General features: G+C 37.1%; 3 protein-coding genes across 9 annotated transcripts in view; all 3 read left to right on the forward strand.

Moving 5' to 3' along the window:
- Positions 1-12,802, forward strand: part of matn4 (matrilin 4) — a 23,385-nt gene extending 10,583 nt beyond the window's left edge. For 3 of the 7 annotated variants that reach the window (XM_056270501.1, XM_056270502.1, XM_056270500.1), the window contains 11 exons: positions 338-460; positions 1,625-1,747; positions 2,057-2,179; positions 2,461-2,583; positions 3,646-3,768; positions 4,269-4,391; positions 7,575-7,697; positions 8,241-8,654; positions 9,402-9,554; positions 9,818-9,920; positions 12,378-12,802. In XM_056270501.1, coding sequence (XP_056126476.1) covers positions 338-460; positions 1,625-1,747; positions 2,057-2,179; positions 2,461-2,583; positions 3,646-3,768; positions 4,269-4,391; positions 7,575-7,697; positions 8,241-8,654; positions 9,402-9,554; positions 9,818-9,920; positions 12,378-12,438 — 1,592 coding nt within the window. In that variant the 3' untranslated portion in view covers positions 12,439-12,802. The remainder of the gene's footprint in view (positions 1-337; positions 461-1,624; positions 1,748-2,056; positions 2,180-2,460; positions 2,584-3,645; positions 3,769-4,268; positions 4,392-7,574; positions 7,698-8,240; positions 8,655-9,401; positions 9,555-9,817; positions 9,921-12,377) is intronic. The other 4 variants (XM_056270504.1, XM_056270505.1, XM_056270503.1 and 1 more) reach the window with 3 other exon arrangements.
- Positions 12,803-15,747: 2,945 nt separating this feature from the next.
- LOC130104040 (odorant receptor 131-2-like) lies at positions 15,748-16,746 on the forward strand. The gene has a single exon (XM_056270426.1). It carries the CDS (start codon positions 15,763-15,765, stop codon positions 16,744-16,746), a length of 984 nt encoding a protein of 327 aa, XP_056126401.1. The 5' UTR covers positions 15,748-15,762.
- A 3,076-nt stretch (positions 16,747-19,822) lies between these two features.
- On the forward strand, positions 19,823-20,922 carry LOC130104121 (odorant receptor 131-2-like). The gene has a single exon (XM_056270538.1). The coding sequence runs from the start codon at positions 19,831-19,833 to the stop codon at positions 20,779-20,781; it is 951 nt and encodes a 316-aa protein (XP_056126513.1). The 5' UTR covers positions 19,823-19,830; the 3' UTR covers positions 20,782-20,922.
- The last annotated feature ends 1,947 nt before the right edge of the window (positions 20,923-22,869 follow it).

A 22,869-nucleotide genomic window follows, 5' to 3' on the forward strand; every position in this document is an offset into this window, starting at 1 on the left:
ATTGCAAAGATGTTAGATTGAACACCAACAGATGTGGATCCCAAAGGGTCTAAGGATCTAATATGCTTCCTCTCACTGTTGTCTGTTCTTTCTCAAAGCACTTACAGCTTCTGTGAGGGATTTTAGATGGGATTATATATAAAAGTCCCCAATGTGAGCATGTGATGACCAAATCAAGATCATTGATAGACACTTAATAAACATTTAGAAGGAAACTTAAGTTAGAGCATTTAAACGCTGTAAATCACAAGTTATATATGAGATTATTTTGAAAATTGACCACATTCGGCACTGAATGTCATATAATTGTATTCTAATCCATCTAATCCATATTTAGTGATCGATTACTGCTCATTTGGGAATGATAGCTGCGAGCACGAGTGTGTGAGTGTCCTCAAAGGCTTTCACTGCCGCTGTAATGATGGATACACACTCAATGATGACAAGAAGACCTGCACAAGTTAGTGAAGGCAGAATATCATTCTGCTCACAATCTACCTTCCTTAAAGGGATACTCCACCCAAAAATGAAAATTCTGTCATCATTTACTTACCCTCAAGTTGTTGGAAACCCGTATGAGTTTCTTTCTTCTGCTGAACACAAAGGAAGATATTTTGAAGAACGATTGTAACTTTGACTTCCATAGTATTTTTTTTTTCTACTATGGAAGTCAATGGTGCCAAACAACTGTTTTTTGGGTGGAGTATCCCTTTAAGAATCAATTCCCTTCCATTTTTTGTCAATTGTTTAGCATCAATATTTCAGCCATTGATTGGTAACCTTGTAAGAGCTTTTCAAACAAGTGGCGTTTTTCCAGTTTGAACACTTGGTACATTCAAGTCATGTTGGAAAGATCACATTCACGAGTTTAACGCACACGAACTTCACCACAAAGTCATAATTACGAGTGGGGGAAACTGGATTTTCTTTAAGCCCTGAGATTCCAAGTTAGGGGCATGTCAGTGAGAGTCTGTATCTGTATTAATGGTAAATTTGAAACAAATTTGTTTGATTATTGAAAATATTTGTTTTCATTTATAATAAAATCTACGTTGCATGGACAAAATATGATAGTATTGTACAGTTACGGTAGAATATATAATGATTTGTACAATTTACAGGCCATTCAAAAATTTAATAAAAACATAAAGTAAAAACACACACAATGCACATTTTATGCATCATTTTGTAGATTTAGAGTTTAAAAACAAATCTTGTTGAATGTTATGCAGAAGAGGTGCATTGCCATTTTGTTCCAACCAAAGCTATTTGAGATCACCTGACGTTGTAATTACGACTCATAAATACAAACTTCCCAGGAGGACTTGAACGCACTGACTGTTCAAACAGAGATGCTCTTTAGATTGGAAAAAAATCCTTTACTTTTTCTATGTTGATTGAGACCAAAACGTTTCTTTTTAATGCACCATTTGTAGTGGACTTATTTACGCTTTCTAATAATTCATGGTAGACAATTGAGAAATATTGTGAAACATTCGGAAGAAACTTTCCTTTGAAATACCCAAATGCTGAAAAAATGTTAATTAGGGATTCATTAAATATTTACTATATTCTGCACAGCATGTAATATCCTTGAATTCTAATCCATCTAATCCATATTTAGTGATCGATTACTGCTCGTTTGGGAATGATAGCTGCGAGCACGAGTGTGTGAGTGTCCTCAAAGGCTTTCACTGCCGCTGTAATGATGGATACACACTCAACGATGACAAGAAGACCTGCACAAGTTAGTGAAGGCTCACAATCCATTTATACATTCACTCGTCTAATTTCCTCGCTTTTTCCTCAGTTGTTTAGCATTAATATTTGGGCCATCCATCGCTAAACTTATAATACCTTCTCAGAATGAAGTGTTTCCAATGTTCAAGCAAGGGTTTCCAAATTGATCTCCAACAGACTTGGTCACAAAAAGAGCTGTGGTTTTATCTGTTATAATCTAATCATGATTTAAAGAACTGCGGAAATTTTGTTTAATTAAAAGAGACATGTTTATCCTGTTTGGCCAATTCCCTAAATCCATCTAATCCATATTTAGTGATCGATTACTGCTCATTTGGGAATGATAGCTGCGAGCACGAGTGTGTGAGTGTCCTCAAAGGCTTTCACTGCCGCTGTAATGATGGATACTCACTCAACGCTGACAAGAAGACCTGCACAAGTTAGTAAAGGCCTCATGATTCAAATCCACACACACAGCCCAATTTGATACTTAAGTACAAAACCAAAATATTTCATATCTTTTATGATTCCAGTAAGTCCATGCTTAACTCCAAATCCATAAAACAAGCACATCTCAGTAGAAAAATAAATGTAATAAAAAATTCAAGTTTCCTTTCTATGCTTCTTCCTCTTACAAAACATTTTGCTCTTTGCCAACTACTTTGGCTGCTCGTCTTACTCCATATTTTGAGCTTCTCTGCTTCTTTCTGCCCGTTCCAGTGATCGATTACTGCTCATTTGGGAATGATAGCTGCGAGCACGAGTGTGTGAGTGTCCTCAAAGGCTTTCACTGCATTTGTAACGATGGATACTCACTCAACGATGACAAGAAGACCTGCACAAGTTAGTGAGGGCAACATATCATACATGTATACTATTAATTAGAAATAAAATGAGATATACACTACCATTCAAAAGTTTGGGGTCAAGTAAGATTTTTTTTTGTTGTTGAAAGATATTAGCACTTTTATTCAGTAAACATGTACTCAATCGATCAAATATGACAATATTTGTTACAAAAAAATCTATCTCTATTTCCACAAAAATATTAAGCAGCATATTAAGTGATTTGTGAAGGATCATGTGACACTGAAGACTGGAGTAATGATGCTGAAAAATTCAGCTTTGTCATCACAGGAATACATTACATTTTAAAATATATTCAAACTGAAATTTTGTTTAAATTGTAATATTATTTCACAATATTCCTGTTTTTTATCAAATAAATGCAGCATTGGTGACCATAAAAGACTTCTTTCAAAAATGTCCCAAATTTTTGAACAGAAGTGTAAATCTGAAATAATTGGGAGATAAAGTTGCAATTGTAAAAAGTCAAGTCACAAAGTTATTATTTATGTTATTTTTTATTTTATGAGGCAGCAATTGGCTTCCACAGGGTTTGCTGGTAAAAAGCAACCAGTACCAAAACAGGAATTAACAGCAGGGACAAAACAATCAATCAATCAATAAAACATTGCAAGGACAACAAAACAACCATAAACACATATGTTACATTAAGCCAGGTTTCACAGACAGGGCTTGGAGTAGGCCATAGTTAAATTAGGACATTTAAGTAGCTTTTATAAACGTGCCTTAGAAAAAAAACATTACTGATGTGCATCTTCAGACAAAACAATGACACTGACATATTTTAAGATATATCAGTGCAAGTTTGCTTTCAGTTAAACCAGCTAATGCATCCATTTTAGTCTGGGACTAGCTTAAGCCTGGTCTGTGAGACCGGGCAAATGAGCTTTAGCTGTTAAAAGTCTACTTCTTAAGCATTTAACAACAACTTAAAAACAGTAACTTATGGGTGCTTATCTGTGCATACAACTTGTGTATTGCTTGCAGTGTTCTCTGCTTTTGTAAAGTGTGTTTCTTGCCATCCTCTTCCTGTTCCAGTGATCGATTACTGCTCATTTGGGAATGATAGCTGCGAGCATGAGTGTGTGAGTGTCCTCAAAGGCTTTAACTGCCGTTGTAAGGACGGATACACTCTCAATGATGACAAGAAGACCTGCACAAGTTAGTGAGAGTAACTGGTCCACACGATCACTGTTCCAGATCTATGCACACAAAACTAACACAATGCTAATCATGCATGAATTCTCTGTTTAACTTGGCAACAGGCTGCGTAAATCGTGTAGCTCTCATAATGTTGTTTTTTCTTGCCGTAATAATTTCTTAAAATGGACAGCTACCTCATGAACTTGCATGTTTTGTTTTTTAGTCACAACAGGGGGTGCTGTTTATAAAATATTTAGTTCTAATTATGATTTTTTCAGAATCATTAAAATATAATATTTAATACCTTTTTGAAGCAATTGACTTCTGATGGTAGTTAGTTTTGCATGACAGATTTTAAGGAGATATTCTCTACCCTATGCCATTTAAGTATAAATCTTTGCTTATTCTTATGGGGGGGAAATGCTTGCATTATGATCAGACCCCTCAAGGAAAGTCATTTCCAATTTAGTGGATATTTTGCTCACTAAAACACTATTTCCTTTGTTTTTATCTCTTAGTGATCGATTACTGTTCATTTGGGAATCACAGTTGTGATCATCACTGTGTTGGTGTGCTCAATGGTTTCTACTGTCGCTGCAATGAGGGATACACTCTTCAGGAGAACGGAAAGACCTGCCAGTGTATGTATCAAGCACCGCACTGATCCTGTTATATTGACTGCATTAAAGTGGCTTATAGGAGTCCCATTATGCCTTTTTCATGTTCAACTTTCTTTAGTGTGTAATGCTGCTGTTTGAGCATGAAAAAGGTCTGCAAAGTTACAAAGCACAAAGTTACTCCAAAGGAAGTTATTCTCTGAAACGCCTCTTTAGTCGTTCAGTATTCCTAATAGTAAACACTGTATTCCTAATTTAAATAATTCCCACCCAAAGCATATGCAAAAAAAGGGGCGAGGCCTCGTTGATTTGCTTTAGTTAGCCGACCAATCAGAACACACTGTGCAATAGTTGCGAGGTGTGTTGAGACTTATTATTCATTATGATGACATTTCCAAAACACGCTCGAAGTGGCTGACCACTGAGCACACTGCATGTTTTGGAAGGAGGGGCTTCGTAGAGACTGGAACTAAATATTAAGCGTAGCGTCAGTTCTGGCAGGTCACGTTAGTCAACTCGCATCAGCTGACTCTCAGCTGATCCACGTCTACCTTTAGGAATACGACGCCTATCACTGTATACATATACACTCACCTAAAGAATTATTAGGAACACCTGTTCAATTTCTCATTAATGCAATTATCTAATCAACCAATCACATGGCAGTTGCTTCAATGCATTTAGGGGTGTGGTCCTGGTCAAGACAATCTCCTGAACTCCAAACTGAATGTCAGAATGGGAAAGAAAGGTGATTTAAGCAATTTTGAGCGTGGCATGGTTGTTGGTGCCAGACGGGCCGGTCTGAGTATTTCACAATCTGCTCAGTTACTGGGATTTTCACGCACAACCATTTCTAGGGTTTACAAAGAATGGTGTGAAAAGGGAAAAACATCCAGTATGCGGCAGTCCTGTGGGCGAAAATGCCTTGTTGATGCTAGAGGTCAGAGGAGAATGGGCCGACTGATTCAAGCTGATAGAAGAGCAACTTTGACTGAAATAACCACTCGTTACAACCGAGGTATGCAGCAAAGCATTTGTGAAGCAACAACACGCACAACCTTGAGGCGGATGGGCTACAACAGCAGAAGACCCCACCGGGTACCACTCATCTCCACTACAAATAGGAAAAAGAGGCTACAATTTGCAAGAGCTCACCAAAATTGGACAGTTGAAGACTGGAAAAATGTTGCCTGGTCTGATGAGTCTCGATTTCTGTTGAGACATTCAGATGGTAGAGTCAGAATTTGGCGTAAACAGAATGAGAACATGGATCCATCATGCCTTGTTACCACTGTGCAGGCTGGTGGTGGTGGTGTAATGGTGTGGGGGATGTTTTCTTGGCACACTTTAGGCCCCTTAGTGCCAATTGGGCATCGTTTAAATGCCACGGCCTACCTGAGCATTGTTTCTGACCATGTCCATCCCTTTATGGCCACCATGTACCCATCCTCTGATGGCTACTTCCAGCAGGATAATGCACCATGTCACAAAGCTCGAATCATTTCAAATTGGTTTCTTGAACATGACGATGAGTTCACTGTACTAAAATGGCCCCCACAGTCACCAGATCTCAACCCAATAGAGCATCTTTGGGATGTGGTGGAACGGGAGCTTCGTGCCCTGGATGTGCATCCCACAAATCTCCATCAACTGCAAGATGCTATCCTATCAATATGGGCCAACATTTCTAAAGAATGCTTTCAGCACCTTGTTGAATCAATGCCACGTAGAATTAAGGCAGTTCTGAAGGCGAAAGGGGGTCAAACACAGTAATAGTATGGTGTTCCTAATAATCCTTTAGGTGAGTGTATAAGCTCCTTCAGTATTATCAGCAGCTATCGCGTTTCTCAGGAGCCAATTACCCTCCTCCATCCCCAGCTCCTCCTGTCAGTCAGGATTTGGCATTCTGATTCCCCCTGAATCTGACTAAAATTCTCTAATTATGTTGTACATTATAATTAATAATGATATCTGCATATATTCATGTTGGTTCTGTTCTGTTTACCCTACGGGGGGTTATTGCTGCTCTTATCCATGCTAGGCTGCATGGATGCGTGGGGAGTTCTTGCCCAGAACAGAACCATACCGCCAATCCAAACTGTATGCTAACTGTCAATCGTATTTGACGATAGTGGTCCTGACAGAAAAAGCGTTACTGACAGACTGGGAAGAGAGGTGCTGCAACAATGTAAAATATGTGAAAACTAATGTGTGTTTTGAACATTCAAGTATGAAAACCTATTCTAGTAGAGCCCAAAAACAAAATCAAGACTTTGAAAAAGAGCATAATATGTCCCCTTAAAGAAGTTTTGGTATTAATATACTTTCTCTTTTCCCAGTGTAATGCACAGAAACAGCTGTTAGTAGGTTTTCCCAAAAAAATTGCAAAAAATAATAGTAGGTCTAAGCAGTGGTAGAATTAGCTTAGTACATATTAATGTCTATATTTTATTGGTTACAACAACAGCATGCTTTTCAAAAGCAAAACATTTACTTTTCTAACTATCATTCAAGCTTTTTTTGCTTTCACAACATTTGAGTTAAGATAAGATTTATTGACCTTCCGTGATTATCAGATTAATCCACCTCATAAATATAATCTGTTCCCAAACTGCGCTCAAATTGCTCAACACTGTATGGTTAGCTTTAAAACTGTTCAAAATCAGCTGGCAAGGAAGTGAAGCGCCCCCTCTTTAAGCCTGATGGCCTTCCCAGACCTTGGCCTTGAACAGCTGGAAAGGCCAAAAATATCAAGTGTGTCGTTTATCACTTTTTAAGTTTACCTAAAGGCTCTGGACATTTGCTTTAAAGGGTCCAGTCATCTTTTCACCAGATTTCCTCTCTGTCTGCTAACAATGTCATATTTTTATTGTTTTTAATTTTGAATAAGTGTCAAAAACATTTCTTAAAATTATGCATGTATATGCATTTATGCGTTAAATATGCATTCACTCTTTAGTGTCACATGATCCTTCAGAAATCATTCTAATATGCTGATTTGCTGCTCAAGAAACATTTCTTATTATTATCAATGTTGAAAACAGTTGTGCTGCTTAATATTTTGTGGAAACCAAAATATGAATGTCTTTGCGGCCACTGTTGATCAATTTAATGCATCCTTGCTGAAGAAAAGTATTCATTTCTTACTTTCCCTAAATGATTTCGATGTGGTTTAAGACACGCTCTTCATTTTTATGTCTTCTGCAGCGGATAACCTATGCAACACAGTCGAACATGGTTGTGAACACCAGTGTGTGAGCACTCCGGGATCATACCACTGCATATGTCCTGAGGGCCATGTGCTTCAGGACGACGGCAAGACCTGCGGAAGTAAGGAACGCTTTCATTCAGACGACCCATATTACAGATGAGATTGTCCTAAACATTAGTTTAAAAGGGGAAATGCCTAAAGCTGAATTCCTAAAGCTGGAAGAATTTCTATTTGCAATGTATAGATTGGTGTCTGCAAGAACTGCATGCTTTGTTGTTAAAGGTGAAGTATGTAATTTGTTCAGTGTTGAAATACTTTCTTTTATCTCAGTTTAATTTTCAGAGATCACTTTAATTAAGGAAGCTGTATTACCATTAGTATTACTATTGCTCATACTTTTATGAAAACCAACGTATTTGTTTCTAAACCGAGGCTAAATATTAAACTTTGCACATTTCACCAATGAGTTTTGCACAGGGAAGCACCTGGTAGAATATGAAAAATTATTTTTGCAGTTATATTTTGTGGCACAACAATTTTACACAATAAAGACACTTTAAGACACCTTTATAAATCTAAGAAAGTCCCACTTTCTCTGCTTAGCATTACAAATATTTGTCACAGTTCAGAAATACATGTTTTGTTTCTTTGTCCTCTTCAAGCCTGTCGATCCTCCAACATTGACCTAGTCCTCCTCATCGATGGTTCCAAGAGTGTGCGGCCACAGAATTTCGAGCTTGTCAAGCAGTTTGTCAACCAGGTGGTGGATCAGCTGGACGTCTCCCCTAAAGGAACACGCGTGGGTCTCGTCCAGTACTCAAGCCGAGTGCGGACAGAGTTCACGCTCAGCATGTATCAGACAAAAGAAGAGATCAAAAAGGCTGTGATGAATGTGGAATACATGGAGAAGGGAACCATGACAGGCTTGGCTCTCAAACACATGGTGGAGAACAGCTTCACCGAGGCTGATGGAGCTCGTCCTGCTGGGAAGAACATCCCACGGGTCGGCCTGGTCTTTACGGATGGCCGCTCACAGGATGATATTCAAGAGTGGGCCAAGAAGGCCAAGGAAGCAGGTATTATTATTTAGTTAATTATTTTTTATTACAAACACTTTAGAATATTTTTTGTACACAAATTGTAGTTAAAGAATTTATCTTTTATATTAAAAATATTACTTAATTTTTCTTTATTTGTTTACTTCGAAAAAATCACATTTTAGTCTAGTCTAGCTAACATTTAGTTTTTTTGTTGTTGTTGTTTTTGTAAATATTATAATCTTTTATATATTTTTAAATGTTTCATATTTTGTATTTATTTCTAGAACAGATTATAACAAAATAAACAAATTAGATAAATTATTTTTTAATGTAATCAGAAATGTTTAAAATATTTGAATATATATATATAATATATATATAAATGTCCTTTATCAAACTTGAAAAAAAGTCACATTTAGTCTAGTTTAGCTTTTTAAACATTAAGGTTTTTTTTGTAAATATTATATTCATTTATATATTTTGATATATTTTAGATTATTTATTTTTAGGACAGATTGCAAGATATTTTTTTGATCAGATATGTCTCTAATTGTCAAAAACAATTGCGAACCTCCTATAAAATTAATAAAGATATACATTTTGACAAAAATTTACTGTCAAAAAAGCTTAAGCTTAAAGCATAAGCATCTTCTCACTTACCATTTTATTGAAAAATAAAAAATTATATATATATATTTTTTTTTTGCTTAATTTATACCATTTTTTACTCATTTCATGAAAGGTCTGTCCGTTGGAACATTGGATTTGTCTTGTGTGTTTCAGGCATCACCATGTATGCTGTTGGTGTGGGTAAAGCAGTGGAGGATGAGCTGAGAGAGATTGCCTCTGAGCCTGTGGAAAAACACTTCTTCTACAGCGCCGACTTCACTGCCATCAGCCAGATCGCAGAGAACCTCAAACTCAATGTCTGCGCAGGTGCGTGTGAAACACTGAGAATACACACACACATAGATCTGTATTAGATGTTGTTCTTTAGCACCATCTAGAGCCTGATACACACACACACACACACATGCATTATTTACCTAAGAAGGTGTCAATGAGTATCCTATACATACTGTATATTCATTATAAAAAGCATTTCCCTCGCATCTGCATTTCTGCCAATGCAAATGCAAAATTGAGGGAAATTCTTTTCATAATGAAGATTGGTTATTTCATTCTCACACATTTTTCAGCTGAGAGTCAAGGAGAGATCGAGGTGAAGAACCCCTGCGCTTGTGAAAGTCTTGTGGAGTTCCAACAGGTTACGATGTCCACCCTAGACCAGCTCACCCAGAAACATATCCTTTATATATTTATTACAAATCCTTTAAACAATATGCTTTCTTTTCAGCACATGCAACTACACCACACAACTCCTACACAACCTTAACCCTGTTTATTAAGGCCAGCATCATTTCTACTATTTTGAAAAACCCCTAACCTTTAGAATGATTTCTGAAGGATCATGTGACACTGAAGACTGATGCTGAAAATTCAGCTTTGATCTCAGGAATAAATCACATTTTCAAATATATTAAAATAGAAAACAGTTATTTTAAATTAATAATATTCCACTAATATTTACAGTGTTTTTCCATCAAATAAATGCAGCTTTGGTGAGAATAATTGGTGAAAACATAAACATTTTTGCAGACCCCAAACTTTTGACCGCTAGTGTATAACTAGTGGATTTACGCATTATTACAACCAGCTAAAGTGTTTAACAGAAGCCCCTCTGTACGGAGAGAGTCTAGATTGTGTCTGTCCGTCAGATCTGTTCCAGACTGGCCCCTCTGCTTTGGCTCCTGACATAAACCTCTGTGACCACACGCTTCAATGGCTCTTTGTTTCAGATCTCTCACTCAGCATCATTTATCCAAGCTCAAAAGAGCCCTTGTCCGTGTCTGAGGCCAGAAACAGATGTTTCTCAACTACTAGATGCAGATGCACGTCTCCGCTGGATCCATTTAACTAGAATTTGATGAGATTACTAAGGAAGGATGATGCTTCATGGCTCTCATCACAGTTAGATTTTGCTGATAGATGTCCTTCACAGTTGGATGTAGTGGTTTGCATGCTTGCTTTGATACTTTGAGCTTTGTTGCTCTCAAGTGATACCGTTCCCAATCTAATTCCCACATCTTCTCATCGTCTGTCTTTTCTCTCTACTGCATCTATAAATTAAAGTGGCAGAGAGGCCATAAGGCCACTGAACACCGGCAGTGTTGTTTCCAGAAGCATTTTTTCGATTTATTTCTCCCATAGGTCTTTGTTAAAGCGTTATAGGACATGAACCAAGCCAATTAGTTATGAGGTGAATCATAACATCACAAACTTTAATTGGAAGCAAGAAAGTATTTTAAAATCGGACCAAAAATACAAGACTGTGTAGTAGGTGAGTAGTTGGGAGTTGGTGGAGCTAAAGAGCTCATAGGCATGTTTTGCTTTTTGTGACGCTGTGATTGGTGGTATTTTCTGTACAGCATCATGGGTAATGTAGTTTTTCACCACAAATTCTTCTGTCAAGCAAGATTATTTAAAAAGAATAAGTTAAATTAAAATAATGCAAACAGAAGCAAATGTGCATGCTGGCAAAATCAGAATGGGCACATGGGCTGATTACGAGCTACAGGCCAAACAAGTGAAAAATGTCAAATTTGGTCGAATTTTAGGTTTTCACAAAAATTAGTTCATTAAGCCCTCGTGTAGTGATCCCAATGCTCCAAATAGCAATTAAGCATCTAAAAGTATCTATATTTGAAGAGTTCAGATGCAAAAGCCTTTAAGTGCCATTTGAAATTTTCTTCTAGAATGATAATTTTTATCAAGCTTGTATATTTAAGTTCAGTAATTTCACTTAAATGGCAATGAAGATTACCTATTAATTGTCATTTAAGTAAAATTACTGAACTTAAATATACAAGCTTGATAAAAATTATCATTCTAGAAGAAAATTTCAAATGGCACTTAGAGGCTTTTGCATCTGAACTCTTCATTTGTATGTTTTCTGAGAGGTGTACCTTCCTAAATCATTAATAATTGCACTACTCTCTTCTCTCAGCATTCCAACTTTGTGAATATTCATAGCGAATTCTATATGGCATGAGTCTGAACCAATGAAATGTGATTTTCAAATCAAAGCTGATATAAAAAAAAAATAGCTTGTTGCTAATGGTATGGTATCATGGAAGCATCCATCCTCTGAAAACACGAAAAGTAATTTTCAAGCTTTTATTTTAATTTTTCATCAATATATCCCTGTTTTGTAATGGATATGGATGATAGTGAGAGTACTCAATAGATGGCTAATGCTTTAAATGCACTGCTTTCTGAGAATCTTGTCAGAGCAATTGACATGCAACATTTTGCTCAACTTAATGACTACTTCAGTGATAATGTGCCACCACCAAAACAAGATGATTGTGGACATTAATGTGGGAAATCTTGAACAATGGTTGGGCATGGACACAATATGAAACTGTCACGACTGTATTAAAATGAACCTTGCTAGCTGTGCTTCTAAGGAAAAACACCCAGGATGTCCAAACAAGTGATTAGAAACCACCTAGAACACATTAGACTTGTATCAGCAAGTTTTTGCACTGGCAAACATCTCTCACATCTTAAGAAAATGTAAAAAAAAAAAAAAAGAGTTTGAAAAAATGTAACGCCTTCAACAGCCATGCAGAAAGGTAAGATGCTAAGTATGATTATATGATCATTTATTATAGTATATTGCCTTAACTGTATGTCACTGTCAGCTATGACCAAGCGATTGGAAGTGCTGGAGAACCAGTTGCTCACAAGAAAATGAAAGAGCACGTCACACAACCGTCTGGAGGAGGAAGGGGCCCGCTGGGGGTCAAGGGCCCTACAATCAAAAGATCTACAGGTGTAGATGTCTGAGGCATGAGGCCAAATCATTCTGCTGCCATGTTTGGACATGGCTAATGTTGTTCCCTATTTATACATGATCTGTATTGTATGGTTTATAGAGAGGTATGTATTTATGGCAAATTTGATATTAGCATTTATACACTAAAAAGGGAAATTAAGTTTTTGGTACCACTCTGAGATATTGTCATCATTATCATGTTTGCATCTGTTTTTTATCGGCACCAAATTTGTGTGGATCTATAAAACCTTCCGTTTATGCACATGTATATTACAAAAAACAACAACAATTAGTTACAAATGACACTCTTAGAATCATTAGTTTTCAGACAAAATACTGATACCAAAAGAGAGAGACACAATAAGCCAAATGAAGCACTCACTCCATTTTACCAAAGCTGTTTCCCATCAATGTTGTGTCAGAGGAACATGTCTGATATTTGTTAATTGTTTAACTGGACTGCAAACAGATTTTTGACTCAAGAATGGCCTGAATGGTTTGTTAACACTAAAATGAGATTTATGTAAACAGGGTAGTGTGTACAAGTGCCCCTTAAGATTGCAGTTTTTTTTAATATTATTGTTCTTATTGAAATGTAATTTACACATACAGAATCCAGTTAAGATACCTCAGAGTACTCTGGCCTCAGGTTTTTATGTTGCAAAAAGGCCCCATTATAAGGCTCTTATATGTGAATTCTTGTATGTTTTTGGATATTTCCTAATAACACTCTTTTTTAAAACAATTAAAGCGTGTGTGTATTTACTCTTTCACATTGGGAAATAAAAAAGGTATAAAGATGTCTTAGGAAAGAACAAGTTTCATAACTTATATATATATATAAATGTTAAATAATAACCTGGTTATATCGGGATATCAAAAGATGTCAAAAGTCTCAATAGAAGCAACCAAATCAAACCACTTTCACAAATACATTTTGAAACTTCACAAACACAGCACCACTAGTCTTTTTTCAGAAATATTTTTCTTGTAAAGTAAACTTGTGTTATCTATCTTTAAAATAAATGTCACTTGTTTTGACATGTTATGTAGCATTAAAGTGTTTTTAAGGGTGGATTCATTGTCACAATGTTTTATAGGACACTATTAAATAGGATAAAGTTTATTATTACTAGATATGACATGCATCCTCAATTTTTTCAGACTTCCTGATTGATGAACATTTACATCAGAGCCTTAGCATTAACATCTCAAAACAGGATCTCTCTTGATGCCAACAGACCTTTAAACATCTAAAACAATCTCTGTTATTATGTTCCATGATCTTTTCTGCATCTCCCTATAGACGTGTTAATCACTCCCAGGAATACAAGCTTCAGAACAACAAGTGTTCCTGACTGCTCTGACCTTCTGCCTGCGGATCTCAAGGGCGTGAGACGCTCGAGTCTCTCCTGCCATCGCTCTGGCTCAGACTAGACTCGGTGGAGGTTGTGAAATGTCAGAGATTCCCGCTAGTCTCAGTGGAAGCGTTAATTACCCCAAACACACTGCAGCTCAGACGCTGAAAGGACAAATGTCTTGTTATCCCAACAATGCTCCCTTCTGTGAATGATTGGCTGTTTTAGGAACACAAACACATGCTGAGGGAAAGGTCACAGGTTTCCAGAAAGGCTCGAGTTAATTGTTTGTTTTTTAACAGCCGTGTGATATGAAGATGATGTGAAGACACGATGATGCAACTTTACAGCCTCATTGGGATATTCACTAATATGTATTTAACTGATGATAAGACTATATCACAATCATGGATTTGGCTAAACCTGTCAAAGCCAAAAACAAAATAAATCCAATGATATTTCATATTATCATTTATATCATTAAAATTTGCATTTCTTTGAAGGCAAATAAGAAAATGCATAAAAAGACAAGACAAATAAGACCATGCATAATTAGCAGGGATGTTCTTTGTTGCATTCATTATTTATTTTAATTATGATTTATTTATTGTTTCAGTAGTGATAATAGATAGTTAGGTCTACTGGATAGATAGAGGTTACATTGATTTTAAGTTTAGGTGTTTTTATCTATAAAACTACAATAAAAGAAAGGTTCAAATGTCATGTTGGTCTGGATGTTACACTCTAAAAATGCTGGGTTTAAAAATGCATTTTTAGAGTGTAATATCACACCCTAAATTGATCAAAATGCATATTAAAGATTTGAGGAAATAAAGATCTTTAAGGTCTTTATCATGGTGCTTTCTTTGCCACATCAAATGTACTTTTTCTTTATTATTTTTCATATGGCCAAAGGATATTTGCAGCATATTGTGACAAAAGGAGCTTGATTATTAGGTTATCCATATACTCTTCGATTCTGATTCAATCTGTCAATCTGTATAGTGCAGTCACCATCAGCTCAGTGAGGCCTATTGGCTTTCAGTTTAATCAATATTTGCACAGACAGGCTGCAAACTCAAAAGTGCACTGAGATGAAAATGTGTTTGCATGCCGCATCACTATTAAACAAAATAAAACTTTAAAATGTGAAATATGATATTTAATGTTTGCATTTTGAAACCTTGATAAAGAGTGTGATCATTATTCTCTATAATTAGAGACTTATTGTCGCATTTTATTTTCAGTGTTGCTTGCAAACATTGGTCTTGAATATACAGCTACTTTTGAATGGCTGTCGGTGGAGAAAGATGTTTTTTTGTAGCACAATGGTGCAATCACAGAACTTGGAAGAAGAAAAAATGGGCAAAATTTGTACCTTTAGGGGTACAACAGCTTATCACTGGGACAGGAGGAGGACAACTTTGCACCTTATGCAGCCCTTAAAGGGGCATTTGAGTAATATTAAGATAATAAGGTACAAAGATGTCCTTTTAAAAGTACTCTCAAGCATTTTCAAGTCAAAAGTTTGTCCTGAGGTCATGCCATTTTGCTTTAAAATAATTATTTGCTTTAACTCTTCTGACGTCACATGAGGTTAGTCATGCGCAGAGACCATCCTCTATTACCAAGACGAGCATCACTTGATATAAAATGAGACTCCTTTTCGTCAGACTGCTTTATGACAGGCTGGGAAGTCTGCAGAGGTATTACAGTAAAAACATCTGAGCTTTATTTGACTTTTTGATCAATTTAATGTTAATTTGCTGATGCAATTGAATTTTATTTTGAGAAAAACATTGTTCTATAGACATTCTATATCTTGATGCACAATGTTTAACCTTTCGTGTTGTCTATTTTTTCCAGAAAGTTGTGTTATTAAAAGATGAATGTTTCACTGGTGGGTAACATCACCCAACCCAAGATTTTGCGGGACAGCTTTGGCACAGCGGTGGCTAAGAATGTGATAGTGGTTAGTTTGTGCATCTCCATCAACTACATCAACGGCACTCTCATCCACACCTTCATCAAGCACGAGATCTTCAACGGAAACCCTCGGTACATTCTCTTCATTCACATGGTGTTCAACGACATGATTCAGCTGATGATTTCAGTCCTTCTTCATGTGTTGAGCTACATTGTGTTTACCATCAATGTCTCTTTCTGCTGTGTTCTATTGATGAGCGCTATATTCACAACGCTCAACACACCGCTGAACCTGGCCGCCATGGCTATAGAGCGCTACATCGCTATCTGCAACCCTTTGCGTCATGCTCAGATCTGCACCGTACCTAAAACATACATCCTTATCGGCCTAATCTGGAGCCTGAATGCCATCCAGGCTCTACCAGACCTGTTCGTCCTGTTGGGTACACAACCGCGAAGCTTCTTCTACAGCAACATCTTCTGCTACAGAGATTATCTGTTCAATAACCCATATATGATAGAGAAGAGAAAATTTGTGTATATCATTTACCTGGCATTTGTTGGGCTGACTATAGTGTATACTTACATAAAGATCATGTTTGTTGCAAAGGCCACAAGCTTGGATGCCGGCAAAGCTCGAAGTACCATCATCCTACATGGGATCCAGCTTCTGATGTGCTTGCTAACGTTTGTCGGGCCCTTCCTGGACAATCTGCTGCCGGGAATGTTTCCTATGCATATTCTGGAGATGAGATTTTTTAATTATTTAGTCATCCAGATAATGCCCAGGTTTGTCAGTCCTATTGTGTATGGCTTGAGAGATCAAACATTTTGTAAGTACCTGAAAAGATACTTACTGTGTACAATGTTTGAGGTGAGGAGTACAATAAAAACTCCCCAACCCAAAAGGAATTTGGCGAAAGTTTCCGATAAATCCATATGAAGAATCACTAAATCGCAATATTGTAAAAAAAAGCAACATTTGTGAATTAATCTGATTTAGACATGTGTGGATGAAAATAATAAATATATACTGGTCTACATATGCAGTGATTACTGATTAAAGCATATAAAAAGCAAATGATAATTTGAGTGTATGCATGGCAGCTGTATGTGGCACTTTACAGACATAAAAATTGTCAATGGTAAAAGTCCCTTTATGAAAAAGAAAACACACATATAATACATGTCTAAATCTGCAGTGTTTCATCTATATAAATGTTTCATTCACGGTAACTGCCTTTCACAAAGCTCTTACTATAAAACTTTTTCTTTGCATCTCTTCTCGTTCAGTTGAATACATTTGTCTAATATTTAATGCATCTGAACTTAATGGTTAATCAATGAATCATTTGGTACAGATTTCTATAGATATTGATTCTATAGACAGTTTCTGTACAACTTGTTTACAATTTCCGATATGGATAACTAAATGTAATGAATTCTTTTTACATAAGTGATTTATAATAACCAGGAAACAGTCGATGACTGTGTAACATCAGATTGATCAAAGATGCATCAGGGGAGACAAATACATCAAATACAGCATTTTACATAACGGCATAGATATTCCACATTACTGTAACTCACACATATAATGTTCAGCTCCAGTATAGATTCAGTCATATGCCACAGTGTATTTACTGTATTGGCAGCAAACTCTGTTCTAGCACAAAACCTCATAGCAGTTTCATAACCTCATCACAACTTTTGATAGATACTATTACAAACATTATGGATTCAATTACATAAGTTAATGTAAGTGTATTTTCTAATGTGGCAACTGTAGCCTGTATTACTGTAATTATTTCAGTAATAATTAATTATTACTGAAATATTGATTTGAAAAAGGTGATTTGAAAAATGTATCTTGCATTGTTTGCTGTTGAATGAACTGATTGTTAAAAGTACTAAATTGAAAGAAGATCATACTGTTGTGTTTCCGTGATTAAACCAAAGTACCAAAGCGAATAAAAAACTGCAATAATCTGTAATTCTCTCATCACATATCAGATCACATAATGTTTTTTGTTTTTTTTCATTAATATGATCTGTAATGTTGGTTACACCAGATGACAACAAAAACATTACTGACCTATCCTTGCTGATATTACCTCCATTTGTGTGTGTTATATGTCAAAGGTTTTTTTGAAGGATCATGTGACACTGAAGACTGGAGTAATGGCTGATGAAAATTCAGCTTTGCATCACAGGAATAAATTATATTTGAAGTATATTAAAACAGAAAACAATTATTTTAAGTTTTACAATTTCACAATATTACTGCTTTCTGATCAAATGGATGCAGGCATGATGAGCATATGAGACTTTCAAAAACATTCAAAATTGTAATGTTTCCAAACTTTTGACAGATAGATATAGAAAAATGGCCTATTATTGTCACAGTACAGAAGGAATCAACACAGGTCAGTAGCGGAACGCAGATGTTTTATTTGCAGGAACTGGAAGCGTGAGCAGGAGAGTGAGAAGGTTGAGTATAACTGCAGTCAGGTAACTTAGCTGGATGGTAACAGGGATCTCGATGTGATTAAAGATGGCTGAACGAGCTAAAGGAGAGTGACTGACGACTGAACTGTGGTGTGGATGGTGACTGCTAATAGGGTGCGATATCTAGCGTGATTGCTCCCAGGTACGGGTGATGGTGGAGTGTGTGCAGGTGGTGAGCAGGGAGGATTCTGGGAAGTGTAGTGCGCACAGAGGTGATGGACTGGTGACTGAGGATGTGACAATTATAAGGCCATTTTTCCATGGCCTCCAAATTGTTCTACTCCTCTGATTAACCTTTGTCTATATATGGAGGCAAAAATGGCCTTTTCCATATGAAGTGCAGTAGATTCAGATGTGTATTTATATCTGGCTTGATCCTGCTGTAGAATAAACCATGATGAATTACTGAAAGAACCGTCTGAATTCTTCCAATATACATTTTTCTACGCCTTTGTGTTTTCCCCCTTTATTTCCCCCAGTGACATAGGGCCTAACTGATGTCATCATCTACAATCAGAGTGTGTGAGCATTTAAAAAGCTGCCATGTCTTCACCGGTGCTGGTGCTTGCCAGACAGGGGCGAGTGCTGGACAAGGGTGAGTACTGGGGTCTGACTAGTTACCTTTGCAGGTCTTTTTTCCATTCATTCGCTCTATTTCTATTCATTCATTCTGTGCTAACTATGAATGATATGCTACTGACATCTTGACTGAATAGTGATTTATTCTACATAGTTACATTACATGTAGCAGATTTCTGCTACTTAGTTGATGGTTTTTATCTACATCATAAACCCAAAATACAAAATCATACAAATTCTTTGCTTAAAGGACCTGGAAGCATGCAGAATTTAGCTGATTTATGCATAATTCATTATTTGTGTCTTATACAAGAATGTTATAGGAATATTTTCTTCTTCTGCTTTTTAAAAACATGTGATAACATTAATATTGAATGTTTTAATGCTATATGTTTTTCAGTGGTTTATTTGGTGCACCACCATTCATGTGTGTTCTAGATATGATCAAATATGTATCTTGAATGCATGTCACTTTGGATTAAAGCATCAACCAACTGAAAAATGTATGTATAAAACCCCCAAACAATACATTGAAATATTAACTGTTGTTCTTAAACTCCTTAATTTTTTTTAAATGTATTTATTTATATTTAAAAATATAAATATTTATACGTAAAACCCCCTAAATATATTAAAATATGAATGGTTGTTAATTAAAAAAAATATATATATATTTAAAAATACTAATATATTTGTATTTATAAATTATGTAAACCCCCAAATAATATCTTGAAATATTAATCATTGTTTAATTTTTTTTATTTATATTTAAAAATTTAAATATATTTGTATTTCTAAATATAAATATGTATGTCTAAAACCCCACAAACAATATCTTGAAATATTAAAAGTTGTTAAAAAATGCTTTACCTTTTTTTTATGATTGGCAATCTTATCATGCACTTATGTTTTTTTTTTTTTTTTTAGACTCGAGCCCTGAATGATGAATTCAACAGTGGGCCAACAACTCCTCGTGCGAGACACGTTCACTGCGGCCTTCATGAAGAACTTCATCGTGGTCCTGGTGTGGTTCCTCCTCAGCTACATCAACGGCAGCGTAGTGGCCACGTTCTTCAGACACCAAGTCTTTTACGAGGACCCTCGCTATATTCTCTTCATACATATGGTCATTAATGACGCAGTGCAGCTCACTGTAACCATTGCTCTGTTTGTGGTCAGTTACGCCTTGTACACTATCACTGTAGGAGTGTGTTGTTTCTTTATCCTGGTGGCAGTGTTCACCACCCGCAGCACACCTGTGAACCTGGCCGGCATGGCCCTCGAGCGCTACATCGCCATCTGCCATCCTCTACGCCATGCCCAGATCTGCACCGTGCGCCGTGCCTACATGCTCATAGGGGCCATTTGGTTCGTATCTGTGGTTCCTGACATCACTGACCTATTCGTGACCTTAGCCACAGAACCTCTGAGTTTCTTCCAAACCGCTGTTTTTTGTCTCAGGCCGAATGTGTTCAAAGACCCGGTGCTGCTGTATAAGCGGCAGGCGTTCGATGGGATTTATTTCTCTCTGGTGTTCCTCACGCTGCTGTGCACGTATCTGCGGGTCGTGTTCGCGGCTCGTGCGCTCTCCACCGAGAGAACGTCCGCCAAGCGGGCCACCAACACCATCTTGCTCCACGGGGTGCAGTTGCTCATGTGCCTGCTCTCTTACGTGTCTCCCAGTGTGGAGGGCGTTTTACACATCATCTTCCCGGGACGCATCCTAGAAATCCGCTTTGCCAACTATCTAATTGTCTATATTTTGCCACGCTTTTTGAGTCCAATCATATATGGAGTACGGGATAAAAAGTTCCGCAAGTATCTAAAGAGGTATTTTGTGTGTGGTCGCCCTGTAGACACAAGAGTAGAATGCAAAGGTGAAGAAGATTAAATGGATGGTTAGTTTTCTAATATTACAATGTGCCAAGGGTTTGGAATCTGATATGTGACACATTGTGTTTCTGTCTTGGCAAATGTTTAGTTTTAAATGATTCCCCATGTATTGTTTAGCAATTCCCAGATATTCAGAAAATGTTCACTCCTAATTATTTTGAATAAATCTGAGCTTTATGTATACATTTATTTATATATTATAATAAGACATGCATATAGACCATCATTGTTTTTAAAGTGTCGATTTGTGATATTGTTTTATTTATTTATTTGTTTGTTTAATGGTAGCCTAAAATGGTAACATAATATTAACAGTTTTTATTCATGTCAAAAATATTATTTAGCATCACTGAGTCACTCTAAATACATGAATGTATACCAACAAAACACATTTTTATTTTTAAATCAGGTGGAATAGTTTAAGGTAACAACTGCAGGTTACCACTTTTTAAAGTGTCTCATTGGTTTTATCTTATATTCTACAAATAGAATATTAAATGTTAAAAAAACTAACTTTTTCACTTTAAGACTAGCAATAGCAAGCTAGCTTTAAAAACATAAGATCCCAGACTCTTTTCACCATCTCCAAAGCCACACCTCCTTCAAAACACATGAACACGTACAGCAGGGAGCAAACAAAAGAGTCACGAAAGACGGCGTTAAACTTTCTCATGTCTCAAAGCACATAACATTACAATAATAATGAACATAAACACCTTAAAGAGCACTGACCTGTACCACCTGACTGCTGCAGATTCATTTTGCCGTTGATAGTGTAAATTCAAGTCACAAACCGCTCCGAGTAACGTCACAGGTTTCCATCTCTTCCAAATGACAGTAGTTATGGTGTGAGCGCAGCATAAGCTGTTGTTTTGGTTCAGGAACTGTAAAAGGCGGCTGCTGTTTCGTTTGTGGTGCTCGGTGACTGACGTCTGTCTAACTCTGCAGAGCATGAAACACGCTGATGACGTGTGATGTCTGCGCTAGCAGGTGCGCGGAGGAATGAATGCAATGATTGGATGAACAGTTTATGGTCCTACGCCTTCCACAGAAGATATATATACATATATACACTCACCGGCCACTTTATTAGGTACCCCATGCTAGTAACGGGTTGGACCCCCTTTTGCCTTCAGAACTGCCTCAATTCTTCGTGGCATAGATTCAACAAGGTGCTGGAAGCATTCCTCAGGGAGTTTGGTCCATATTGACATGATGGCATCACACAGTTGCCGCAGATTTGTCGGCTGCACATCCATGATGCGAATCTCCCGTTCCACCACATCCCAAAGATGCTCTATTGGGTTGAGATCTGGTGACTGTGGAGGCCATTTTAGTACAGTGAACTCATTGTCATGTTCAAGAAACCAATTTGAAATGATTAGAGCTTTGTGACATGGTGGAAGTAGCCATCAGAGGATGGGTACATGGTGGCCATAAAGGGATGGACATGGTCAGAAACAATGCTCAGGTAGGCCGTGGCATTTAAACGATGCCCAATTGGCACTAAGGGGCCCAAAGTGTGCCAGGAAAACATCCCCCACACCATTACACCACCACCACCAGCCTGCACAGTGGTAACAAGGCATGATGGTTCCATGTTCTCATTCTGTTTACGCCAAATTCTGACTCTAACATCTGAATGTCTCAACAGAAATCGAGACTCATCAGACCAGGCAACATTTTTCCAGTCTTCAACTGTTCAATTTTGGTGAGCTCTTGCAAATTGTAGCCTCTTTTTCCTATTTGTAGTGGAGATGAGTGGTACCCGGTGGAGTCTTCTGCTGTTGTAGCCCATCCGCCTCAAGGTTGTGCGTGTTGTGGCTTCACAAATGCTTTGCTGCATACCTCGGTTGTAACGAGTGGTTATTTCAGTCACTGTTGCCCTTCTATCAGCTCGAACCAATCTGGCCATTCTCCTCTGACCTCTGGCATCAACAAGGCATTTCCGCCCACAGAACTGCCGCTCACTGGATGTTTTTTCTTTTTCGGACCATTCTCTGTAAACCCTAGAGATGGTTGTGCGTGAAAATCCCAGTAGATTAGCAGTTTCTGAAATACTCAGACCAGCCCTTCTGGCACCAAC

Source organism: Rhinichthys klamathensis, unplaced genomic scaffold (genome assembly GCF_029890125.1).
Source record: "Rhinichthys klamathensis goyatoka isolate OS25496 unplaced genomic scaffold, OSU_Roscu_1.1 h1tg000303l_1, whole genome shotgun sequence".
NCBI lineage: Eukaryota > Metazoa > Chordata > Actinopteri > Cypriniformes > Leuciscidae > Rhinichthys > Rhinichthys klamathensis.

What these genes read in the sequence shown, in the direction of transcription:
- LOC130104040 (XM_056270426.1), top strand. Translation starts at nt 15,763, where the DNA reads ATGAATGTTTCACTGGTGGGTAACATCACCCAACCCAAGATTTTGCGG.
- LOC130104121 (XM_056270538.1), top strand. Translation starts at nt 19,831, where the DNA reads ATGATGAATTCAACAGTGGGCCAACAACTCCTCGTGCGAGACACGTTC.